We start from the raw sequence: 12,713 nt of genomic DNA on the forward strand, positions 1-12,713 counted from the left end.
ATCTTTACACGCTGTAGTGCGTGTGGCATGGGCTTTCGCCCGTTTCTGAACTTTAGCGCTACCTACAAGCGTCTTCGACGGCAACACCGCTTTATCAAAATTGGGTGGTATGACCTGATCCAAACGATTTAGCCTTCGACTGACCGTTTGGAGAGTATTGTTGAACCTCTTTAGATAATTCATCACAACTGGGTCGAGTTGTGAGCTCGAGGGAATATTCGTCATGGTACCTTGCAGGATTGGAGGTACTTTAGGAGAAGTATCATCTTGTACCCAAGGGATCTCCTCGTTGCTGGTGCTAGCTCGCTCGACTTCAAGACCACGAGCCATTTGTTCGTGAATAGAACTGATTGATCAGAGATTCCTGATGAAGAGTGGATACTAAATCAGGCCCTCCTTCTAGTGCCAAACTATTGATGCTTGATTTTGACACCAACGACTCGCACGTACAAAGTGTTAAGCAGCTCTTAGAAATTACACGTGAATAATTATGATAAGCTAATGCAAAGATCGAATAATAAATGAAAGATGACTTTTAAAATGGTTTGGATGCTTAAAGCGAATTCTACATCCACTACTATTTTATATATGAGAGATTATAGGAGGTCGGATATAGCGAACAGCGAACAGAGGTACAATAACTGAATATACAAATTGAATATTAAGTTAGTCTCTTTCTCTTAGGTTGTCTTTGCTCTGAAAATAAAGATACAATTAGAATGCGGGTTCCGTATCAAAATCTCGAAAATGAAAGGGGGAGTCATCTATTTATAGTAAAGGAATTCAAGGTAATGATTACAAATCTGAAAGTGGGTAGGTGTTGTGCAAGTCCTTCCTTGCGTCCCATTGGCTGATAACTTGGGAAATATCCTCAAATTACTTGGGGCTTGGACAGGTGTGCAACCCTCATTCACTCATCGACAAAACCTGAATTTGCCAAGTTGGTGATAGCCATACTCTTTCTGTCATAGAGCGACGTGGCAACTCGCAGACGGCACAAGGCCTTCCTGAACTCTGATTGGTGCTTACTGACGTAATCTTATGTTAGCCCTGACTTTTTAGGCATAACAATAGAGATCATAATATGATATATTTATAAATTCTCTGTATGAAGTTTGATCTTTGCCTTGGCCTCTCGAAGAAAATTTATTTCCCTCTGCTAAGAAGAATATAACATAATATATTCAAATATTTCTCAGTATTTCCTTCTAAATTATAATTTTTTGGAAAAAAGCTATGTTTGTTTAAATTTTTAGAATAATATTCTATTCTTAATAGGATTTAATCAAATATGATAGGATTTTGAGAATGTGTTTGATACATTTTTGAAAAATATTTTCTGAAAATATTTAGATTATTTTTTAACCCCTCATATTTGTTAATTTAACTAAGCATCCCTCACAATAAAAAGTTTATAAATTAACAAAAACACTCACCCAACTATAGTCGACCACCACCATCGGACGGGGGCTAGAAGTCACTGGAATGGCACACGACCGGTTGAATCTAGCTGGTTGTGCACTGAGCGGCCAAAGATCTAGCTGTTGATGGCCGGATCCAAACAACGGCCAGAAAATCTGTATGGCCGTCATTTGGCTATCAACGATGGCCAGGTCTGGCCAGATTTGGCAGTCAATGACGGCTAGATCTAGCCAAATTTGGCAGTCAATGGCCAGATCTTCGGCCGCAGATCTAGCCGTTTCTAGCCAAATCTATCTTTGGCCGTAGATCTAGTTGTTTCCGGCCATATCTATGATGGATTTGGTTGGAAATGGTCATATCAGTGCACAACCGGCCAAATACAGTTAATTATGCGCCATTCTGGTGGCTTCCGACCATCGTCCGATGGTGGTGGTCGGCTGCCAGCAGAATGGCGCACAATCGGTTGTATTTGGCTGGTTGTGTGGTGGGAGTGTTTTTGTTAATTTATAAACTTTTATTGAGAAAAGTAATTATTAAATGTTTTGAGTTGAATATATGTAATATGATTGGATTTTGAATTTAATAATCAATACTAAAACAAATATATATTTTACTAGATTGAATTGGATGATAGGATAGGGTTTAAAAACTTAAACAAACGCGGATGATTTTTCGCATGAGAATCCTGCAACTACGGGTCTTGGTCGTAAAGTGGTTGGCTTTTTCTTACGCTAGATTCCCAAAAATATTAAGAAACCATCTGTCCTTCAGCCATAGAATCTATTCCTTTGATTGGCTATAAAAAGCTTGTCATATTATTTTCCGATCAAAGCCTATCTTGTCTTCGTTTTAGGATATATACAATTTTAATCAATTTCTTTAATTAAGCAATTACTTGAGTAGAAAACTGTTGTAACTTACAGAAGATCAAACACTAGAGTAGCAAATTCAAACACACTAATACCAATAAATATTAAGGCTCACAAATATCTTGGTATGAGGTTAACATATGTCATGTAAAGATTAAAAAGGAAAAGGAAATAAATAATATCAATAAATGTTTATACAAAATGAATACTGATATATTTAAATTTTTAATTTTTTTAGTATTCTTAAAATGCATGTTGAAAAATATATTACCCATATATAATTTTAGTTTAAAGCACAAATCTATTTTTTAGAAGATAAAAACAATAAATTTGAACCACCATTAGGTGACCTGATGGTGAAAGAGTAAAGAAAGATCTAACATGGTCTCCTAAGTTTGAGTTATCTTGATGGTAAAAAAGCAAGAGAATGATCTAACATGGTATTGCGAGTTCAATTTTGCACAGCTGTTAATAGGGGTAGCCACTAGAGCTCTTACCCAACCAGTAGTTTCAGGGTCCCGAGGGATTAGTTGAGGTACGTGCAAACTGGTCCGAACATCCCTAGTAAAAAAAAAAAAAAATTTGTGTGACCCAAATTGTATGAGTATGTGTTAAAATATTGAAATCTAACTATTTTTGTGGAGGCAACACAATGGGCAAACATTCTTGGGTGATTTGGTTGGTGCAAACAAGCAATTAAGCAAATAATGACTTCCCTGAACACTCATGCCAGTAAAGTTTTCAATAATTCATAAAATGGAATAATCTTTAATAATGCAAAGTGTGCATAATAATTTGCTATATTTTATTAAATAGTTGCAGAGAAGAGCTTGGAGTTTGGATAATGTACAAGTTGGCAAGATGAAACGAAAGTGCAGTTGTGCACGTCTTACAAGTACCACCACCATCCTCCAAGTCCGTCAAAAGACAAGAAATTTGTGAACCCCAACCGCCCAAATTAACAATTACGACACTTATCTTTTAAAGTTGCATCTTAAATTTTAAAGTTACATCTTATATTAAAGGAGTGAAAATCTTTACTCATCCTATAGTTTTCTAAATTCAAAATTTTCGGGTAATTATTGACTTTTAATGAACTTATTCTCTGAAGTTGATTAAATATGTTTACAAATGTACAATCTTCTTCGTACCATGTTTTCTTTAATGACATGTCATGTAATAAAATAGTTATTTCCCATCATAGCCGATTTTTTTTTTTTTTTTCCACCCAACGTTTTGCCAAAAAAACAAGTTTCTGCCGCTGGTTTCATAAAATTTCAAATGTCCACCCTTAAAAGCAACATCGTTAGTGATTTTTAGGTTCTGACAGTACTATTACCATATTGCCCTTGACAAATAAATTAATAAACTATTTTTTAACCCTCAAATTAGTAGAGTTAGAATAATCATCTTACTTTCAAATTTATTTCAATGACACCCTCTTCTTCAACCTTCACATCATCCCCCTCTCCAACCACCCAGCAATTGCCACTGCCATTGCCACTACCACTACCACCACTACCTAGCCATTGCCGCCACCCAGCCACTGTTGCCACCGCCACCCAGCCAACTGTATGCGCTAGGTGTGTTGTGTGTGAGCTGCTTACGCACGCAGGGCCTGGGTGCTGGTTAGGGCAATTGGTTGAACATGTGGTGGATGTGGGCAGTGGGAAGGTTAGCAGAGGCTCACGACGAGGAAAACAGCCAGGGAAACAACTACAAATCAATCAAATGAACAAAAAATCACACTAAAAATCGACCAATCAACTCCAAATTAACTCAAACTACAACTCAATTCCAAGAAAAAGTGAAAATACGACCCCAAACTCTAGGACAATCACGCAAAACTACAGGTGGTGATCGACGGGCAATTATGGTATGAGATGTTAGGGGTTTTGGTAAAGGAATGCCGATGATGCTAATGGTGGTGTCGAGGGTGATTTCCAATCGCCACAAGGCCTTAACATGGCGGTCAAAATCTGGCTACCGCGAGGGCCTAGAAGCAACCATTTGGCCCAAGCAAAGTTCCAAATCTGGCCACCACAAGGCCTCCCCACGGTGCTGAAGAGGAGATCAGGGTTTGGTTAAGGGTTAGGGAGGGAGAGAGGAGCATGGATATTAGTTAGCGTGAGAAATGGGAGGATGTGGTGAGGGAGGGAGAAAGAAGCGGCAGAAGAGAAAAAGTTTTAGAGAGAGGGTGCTTGTGAGAGCAGTTTGAGATGTGGAGGGTTAATTTAAAATTTTCATTTTCATTTCATATTTAATGCAATGCAAATAATCACTTTACTCTTTGTCCATTACATTAAACAATTTTTTTGTTAATTTAAGAGTGAGAATCTGAAATTTATGAAACCAAGGGTGGACCCTTGCCATTTCGCGAAACCTTAGGAGGGAACATGTCGTTTACTCTCTTTTTTCAAACGCTTTCTCAATTTAACTAAATTTGGGGATGAAAATTTTGTGATTTCCATTTACAATGAAAAAGAAATTGTTGGGAGGAGCTCTGTGCTACTAGATTTGTTCCCTTAGCACCGTTTTAGATATGAGAAAAACACTTGTTGCGAGAAGCAAGTAAGGAAGAAGAAGATGGTGGAGGAGAAAGAGACAAATGAGGGGGAATTAGGAAAAAAGGAAAAGAGAAAAAGAAAGGAGGAGGTGGAAGATAAGGAAGGGAGGAAGGAATGAAAAGACTATCTTACCATTGTTCATTTAACAAAACTTGGCTGGTGTTAGGGTTTGGGGGGATGACTGATTACTGTTTAAAACTTTAAGGGTAAGTTGATTAAAAAGTTGATAGTAAACTAAAAATTTGAACTTTTGAAATTATACGGCGGATAATTGATTTTTACACTAGATTAAAGGTAGGGCAATATTTACTGTTGTGTCTCATAATATGACCTGAATAAATGATTTGGAGATGCATACCCTCATAATTTGAAATAGGGCAATTATCAATAAGATGACATTTTTATCTAAAACTTAAAATTATAGGACACTTATATTAGATAAATTAATGAGGGGACATTTAACAGTTTGAAACTGTTAATTTTAACGAAATTTTTTAAATGATTTAAATAACCATATGTGAGTCATTTTATTGCTTTAAAAAAATTAGAAAGAAATGTAAATAAAATAATATATATCACTGAAATTTAAAAAAAAAAAATATATATATATATATATACAAATTAAAAAAACTAAGCAATATATATATTAAAAAAATTAAAATATAAAGTATAGTTTTTTCTCAGTTTTCCATTTTTTCTATTTTTTTTCCATTGATATGTTTAGATTAATTTTTATTTTAACACGTCTCATTTTCTTACTGGTATGTATTTTCATTTTATTGTAGTTTAAAAGAACTTATTTTATATAAAATTACATTAATATCTTAATAAAATTAAAATTAATGGTTTTAAACTGTTAAATGTTCTCTCATTGTCTTTTTTATCATAAGTGTCCTATAACTATAAGTTTCTAATGAAAGTGTAATTAGCTTATGATAACCATTTGAAATATCAATATTTTTCACAACTTTCAAGTTAAATCATAGAAATAAGTTTAATTGATTACACATTAATAAAGGTTTATTTATATGTATAATATTATTTAATAAAAAAAAAACCTAGGTTTACGTAACGCCAATTAATTAAACCTTTAATGTAGGTTATGGCCAACCTAATAAACTAGTCTTTTAGGCTAACATCATGATAATTTGGACAGTCAAAAGTATTCAAAGCTCTCCAAAAATGCAAAGAATATGGATACATGATTTCACACATCAAATGAGAAAATTGAAAAGCAAAAAGTTAGCTGGTTATTTCCATCACACCCAAAACAACAATTTCTAAATTATTTAAAACTGACTCTAGCAGTCAATTTAATACCCCAAAACTTCTTATATAACAATCTAACTAGCATCTAGCATATAACAACACAAATAAGAATAGAAATTAAAAGAAAATTATAAAGTTCTGGCAAAAAATTTAAAGACACTTCATCTCACTGTACAGACTAGTGAACACTGTAATGGCTTTGTCTTAATGAAAATACATCAATCAGAGCTTCAAGGTAAGATCAGGTGCAGATGAATCTGTCCTTGATGGCGGTGCCATGGCCGCGAAATTCACATTTGAGTTTGAATTTTGAGAGAAGTCTAATGTTGAGTCACCTCTAGCTCCATCACCAACCTGCCGAAAACTCCCTGGCCAAAACAAGTCCAAATCATCATCTTCTATGAACATTGGCATTCCATAATACCCTTGCTCGAACCTTGCTGCACCTCTCATATCAGGAGGCCTTTGTGGCGGTATGACACCTTGGTGCATTGCAGCATGAGCTTTGATCCCAAGGGACCGAAATGCGGAACCGTGAAGTGGCAGAGATGCCAAGCTGGTATACCTATCAGAGAATATCCCCATCCGCATTGCACGTTTTGCCATTGTCCTCTCTCTTTTATGAGCATTTTGGTGTCCCCCAAGTGCCTGTGAACTGTAGAACTTGCGGCGACAGTAATTGCAAGAGAAAACTCTTGGGATTGTTGTGGCTGCCGGAGAATTAGCTGCCACTTCACCAGAAGCCTCTCCTGTGCCTTTTGACTCGGTGTCACTAGAGTTAAAGTGGAGTGTTAAGTCAAGGGAAACAGGAACGAGATCCATGTTTTGCTTTATGCGATCTGTGAGACAAGAAGAATTGGTGTTGCTATCCCTGGAAGGACCGGGGGATGCTTCTTGCACAGATACGTTGGAAGCTACTTGGCTGCTTGCTTCTGAATCATTTTGATCAGCTGATTCCAGGTTGGAGTTTAGTGGAATCATGTTCGGCTAAAGCAATGTTGAGAGCTTTGTCCTTTCTATTTAAGCACCGACGGAAACAATTATACAAATTGTGAAAAGCAGTTAGCTCTTTACCTCAGAATCACCTGCATGTATGATAGAACAGATTACTCCATTCACCATAGTGGAAGCCAAGAGAGAAAGAAGCAAAAAGTGAAAGCATAAATTATGCAGACTCGTGATAATGCCCTGGATGCTTCTTGACACAATTGACATCAGTTAAAAGTAGAAACACAAGTATATTATGCCAATCAAAAAGTTCACAGCTTATTCTACCACAGAGGAATAACAGAATCACCACATTCTCCAATCACCAGTACAGAACCATTTACCAAAAGCCAGAAATATACTAGAATCAAATGTATGGAATCTGTTGAAGGTTCATTTTGACCTCTATTTATGACCATCAATATCTCTCTATAACAATGAGTGATTATTTTCTATTATTTGATGCCACTAAGCCTTAAAAGTATATGCTCTGTGTTTGCCACCAAGGTGTTTAGTTCATCAGCAGTATAACTTAGGTTGCTTAATTTGGTTTATTTCTATTTAGTTTGGTATTAGAATCACGACCGTTAAACAGCTCTAAATTGTTTTCTTAGTGGAATAGTGCTACATTGTATGCCATCATTTTGTCATATACTAAAGTCAAACACAAATCTTGCTGACTCTTGTCTTTCTAGGTAGGTTTTTAGGCCACCAGGTGGTAATTGAGAGAGTGCCACAAGTTCCCTCATAAGTTCTAGAGAAATTATTATCCTCCAAGACCTTAAAAGAGTTTGTTTCTAGTGAATCATTTAAGGCTAATCTACCAACTGTTAGCAAAATCAACTGAGGGCAACATTTCTCCTCACTCCAGTACCTCAAATGGTCACCATAAAAGTCATTTCTAGATTCGTCCTTGTGCCATCTATCTATGTAGGGATAATGTGGTTTTGTGTGAAGAACTTTGTTTTATAGGGAAATTCTTCCAAACTTGAGGATCAAAAGAGGTTTAATGGAGATGATAATGATTCACAACACTTTCAAAGACAGCTTAGTGACCCTAAATGACCAACCCAAAAAGGAGTCATTGAGATATCTTCACAACAATGAATTACATACCAACCTATATATTGGGATACCCAACTGATTAACATGTTTTAAAGATCTTGGAAGAGCTTTTAAGAACTGGGGAAGCATTAACCATATAATTTAATCCTAAAGCAAACTTCTCAAGGAGATATGAAAAAAACACACCGAACAAGATAACAAGCATTTGGAGCAGTTCGTACGCAGATTAACTACTTATGCTATTAGATTAAGCTATATGAACATGACTCCGATAGCAAATAGTGTTATAAAAGAAAAGCAACAAGAAAGGAAAGAAAAGGGAAAAGAAAAAGTTCAAGAAAATATTGTCTTTCAGCTTAACTATAATTGTGACAGATTTATGGTCTGCAAGCCAATGATAATCTAGATCACACATAATTTTCTGTAGTAAATTAACCCATATAAAGTTTTCACCAAGCTCAATTCACCCTGAACTTCCTAAAATTAATTATGAAATTAATTTCTTCTTTACAGAAAAGTTTCCAAAATTCCAGAACCTTGGAACTACAATTTCCAGAATTCTAATGTTAAATTAAAATGTTCGTTTTTATCCTCACCAGATTTTATGATTCCCCGAGAAAGCCTTTATAGGCACCCACATTTAAATCATGTACTTTGACTTCTATCTATAATATTCTACTCTCCTAGTCTATCATTTTCAATATAGTATGTTAACTGTCTCATCAACCACCTGCTCATAATCATTTTACATGGATTACATGAATTAAATGGATTAATTATCACTAAATTAAACAACGGATATCCATTCTCTAATATGTGAACATTTTACTCATACCCTCCACCTTGTTCATATGTTCCATATTTCTTGCCATACAACTGCATTGCCTACTCAGCCTCCTGGGGTCAAGTATGTGAACCATCATTCACCTGACAGAAAATTCCAACCACAACATCCTGACAACCTATTTCAAGAAACATGCACTCACTCGGACTTACTAGATTCTAAATATGTTTGATAGACAATTCTTGCCACTATGAAAATAATCGGGAAACACCTCATCCTCACCTATTTTCAGGTAACAAAATCAAGCAGCTTTAAAAGATTTTCCTTTGGGGAAAGTCTAACATTCTTCTTTGTATAAACAACAAAAACTGACAACAGCAGCAGCAAATACCAACATCAACAGACTAGCTTTTGATTGTTATAGTTATCTTTACTTATGCTACATACTTCCAACTAAAACACCAGTTATGATAATAACAATGACAAAGATTACGACGAAAAGTAGCACTTGAAACATTTTTGTAGGACCAGTCTAATCTAAAATTTGAGTCTCCATAATGCTATATTAATTAATCCTAACAAGTTAACACTCAAAGAAACAAAAGGTAAAAATATAAACAAGGAAACAATATGTATTTAATTCACAATCGATAATTCTATTTCTGTGCACAAGCAGCTCAATTCTATTTTCAAACGGATTGGTTGAGGCAAGGGGGACAATTTTACTCAAATTGTTACTTAATCAGAATAATGTAAATGCTTATCAACAAAGAAAATGTGCAAGCCGAAACAATGTCTTGGTAAATATCAACAGTGAGCTCATACCGTAGATCGTACACTTCTCTTGAGGTATACCAGAAATCTGAATGCTAATGCATGAAATCACACTAATGATCACCCAATTGACATTTGGGAGGTTTAAGACCCCAATTTATTCTGCAGGAAAATGAGAAAAACAAATTACATTTGAAAGTGTTATAATTAAAAGAAAAGTAGTACTTCAGCTGGTAATAAGACAATAGAGAGTTCTTATGCAATAGCTAGCTAGACAGAGTAGTTTTTATTTTGACAAAAAGTGTAGCAAGAAAACTGACTATATGCATATTAAGACAATATTTTCTCCATTCAACAAATGGATATATCATCCAAATTCTTATTGCACACGACATACACCTTTTTCGCGTACCAAAATATAGCAACATGTTACATATGAACTAAACACGTACTCTAATCTAGTCTCTCCCTTTGAAATAAGAGTAATCTTAACATGTGCCCTTAAGACCAGTAAAACAACAAATGTTTAAATTATTTCAATACAGTTTATTTACATAAAGCATGTTTTTCAATGTATTGATAATATTGAATTTTTTTTTTTTTTTGTGAGTTCTTAAAGTCCATTTGCCAAAAGGGCACAGTCAAGACAACCCCTAAAACATACATCAAGTGTTTGATTTTCTTGTACTTTACAGTGTCTCAATCTTTTTGCAGATGAGTTTATCTCTCCTCCTATTTCTTTTCTTTAGTTGTGCTCTTTGCCAGACAGCTCTGCCACTGCCAGCAACTACTGTATATTGAGAATAATAGAAAAGAGGGTAAAACAAGGGAGGGAATCGGTAGAAAGAATAAATCAATTTCGATGGTCCTCAAACCTCCATTACAAGATCACAAACTGATTATGGTTATGTGTTTTTACTTAGTATGGTACCAGAGCTATCTTCCTGGATCTAAAAATTAGATTTAAAATCGAATTAAGCACAACTGATTTACTTAACAATATAAATAAAAATAAAAAAAAAAAAAAAACCTCAATTCAGCTAAGTATAAACTACATATCACCCAAAAAGTTTCATCTTTCAACCATAATTCCAATAATGAAACTTTCTAAGTAGAATCTTCCCGTGGATTATAACTTAAAACCCCACGCATACAGCTGCACAATCTGAAACAACTTTTCCACTGTATGTTCAGCTATGACATAGGAAATTAATGAAAGATGATGATGTAGGAAATTAATGAAAGATAATGAACTAATGTTTCAAATCAAGGATCACCAATCATAATATTTGAACAATTTCATCACAAAATTTCCATTCACAAAAGATCAACAACCATGGCAAAAATCTCTTAAAATATATCCAAAAACACAACATCATCACTATTTCAACACCACCATCAAATAAAGCAAAGATTAACCAAAAAAAACAACAAAAAGTAAAAGAAAACATGAAAAAAAAAAAGTAACTCTTAAAAAACAAATCTTTAGTCTATATAAGAAAGGCAGGAAGAGTTGCTTACTTACTGTGTGTGTGTGTGTATATATATATATATATTTTGGAAATTTCAGTAGAGCAGGATATGCCAAAGCTTCAGTGGTAGTAGCATCCTCCCTTGGTAAAAAAATTTAGTTTCAGAAGACAAGACAAGACTTGTTGCTTTGAGATGAGTCAGAAGTAGACTTAGTTTTTACCACAAATGGGAATGGTTAACAACAGAAGATAAGATGGTAAAGAGAGAGAGAGAGATGTACAATTAATTATGGGAAAGGAAGAGAAGAGGATGGAGGAAAGTCAGAGAAGTGAGAGAAAGAGAGAGAAAAAGCAGACAACAGAGTGAGTGAGCATTATGTGTTGAAGTTTGAGCTCTTCAAGTCTCCAACAGCTACAAATCAATGAGTAGAAAGAGAGAGAGAGAAGAAAAGATGGAGAGTAGTTAATAGTAAGTCCCACAAAAAAGATACTCAAATGTTTGTGTGTCTCATCTCATTAATTCTCTTTCCACTTTAAAAAAGTAGTATGTGCTCATATTCTTTTCAAACAGTATTTACCAAACTTTTGTTTTTGTTTTTGTGTAACATTAACTCTTATCCCATCTCAACATATTGAATTGCATCCACATGACTCAGCTCCCTCATATGCTTTTTTTAATCGCTCTCATGCCACTGTCCTCCTCCTCGTCTTCTTCTTCTTCTTCTTTGGGTGTTGTTTTAGACAATGTTAAGAGTTTGAGATATATCAAGATTCTTGTCCCTATATATGTTGTATGGATAAGAACCTAACTAAAATGACATTTAATGATAGTGTTAAATGAATTATTTTTCTTTTTCTTATCATAATACGAGTAATTCCTCAAAACCCTGAAGTAATGCCCTGTGTCTGAAAAACCCAAATAGTTTTGCGTATATCTCTTAACCCCCTATCAATTTTCAAAAGCTATTTTATTGTTAGTTTTAACCGTAAGGAGGAAAAAGAATAAATTGACTTGTAAAAAAATATAGTTAAATGAAAATTTATAAACCCCAACTGCTTCCCACTCTTCACCTTCACCACGCTTAATAGCCTCATTAGTCATTACCCTGACCTTACCATTTAAGGTTGCAACCTGAAGCAAGGTCATGGTTAACTGGGTATGGCCACTGTCATTGCAACAACCTCAAGCAAGGCCTAGCTAGACATTTTAGTTTCTGGTGCATTTTGGTGACAAGTCTTTGATTGTATAATTTAATTTGTTGACGTTATGTATTTTAAATGAATATGATTTTATATGAGTTTGGTTTGCTATAGAGGTTCTTTTTCATTTGAATTTCTTCTTTAGTTGTAAATCAGTATTCAATTATGCTATTGAACTTGCCAACTTGGAGTGATATTGGGAGAGTAGGGGCATTAAGGTCACTTTATTAAATGTTAACGGGGTAAAAGGGTATTTATATGCTCTTAGTGTTAGGTGGAAGATATCGATAACTCTGAAAATAGT

At 34.8% G+C, this 12,713-nt stretch overlaps 1 protein-coding gene across 3 annotated transcripts; it reads right to left on the bottom strand.

Annotated features, from left to right (window-relative positions):
- Positions 1-6,063: 6,063 nt before the first annotated feature.
- Positions 6,064-11,703, bottom strand: LOC116125356 (zinc finger protein 4-like). 3 transcript variants are annotated; one of them, XM_031411092.1, is made up of 3 exons: positions 11,263-11,703; positions 9,789-9,899; positions 6,064-7,212 (listed from the first exon to the last, which is right to left on the bottom strand). In XM_031411092.1, exon 3 carries the CDS (start codon positions 7,106-7,108, stop codon positions 6,350-6,352), a length of 759 nt encoding a protein of 252 aa, XP_031266952.1. In that variant the 5' UTR covers positions 7,109-7,212; positions 9,789-9,899; positions 11,263-11,703; the 3' UTR covers positions 6,064-6,349. The 3 variants fall into 3 exon arrangements, with proteins under 3 accessions (XP_031266952.1, XP_031266953.1, XP_031266954.1); XM_031411093.1 differs by having other exon boundaries at positions 11,259-11,703; XM_031411094.1 differs by lacking the exon at positions 9,789-9,899.
- Between the last annotated feature and the right edge of the window lie 1,010 nt (positions 11,704-12,713).

This window comes from Pistacia vera, unplaced genomic scaffold (assembly GCF_008641045.1).
Source record: "Pistacia vera cultivar Batoury unplaced genomic scaffold, PisVer_v2 Contig163, whole genome shotgun sequence".
NCBI classification, from domain to species: domain Eukaryota; kingdom Viridiplantae; phylum Streptophyta; class Magnoliopsida; order Sapindales; family Anacardiaceae; genus Pistacia; species Pistacia vera.

Excerpts from the sequence above, each read along its gene's own strand:
- LOC116125356 (XM_031411094.1), bottom strand. The coding sequence starts at position 7,108 with ATGATTCCACTAAACTCCAACCTGGAATCAGCTGATCAAAATGATTCA.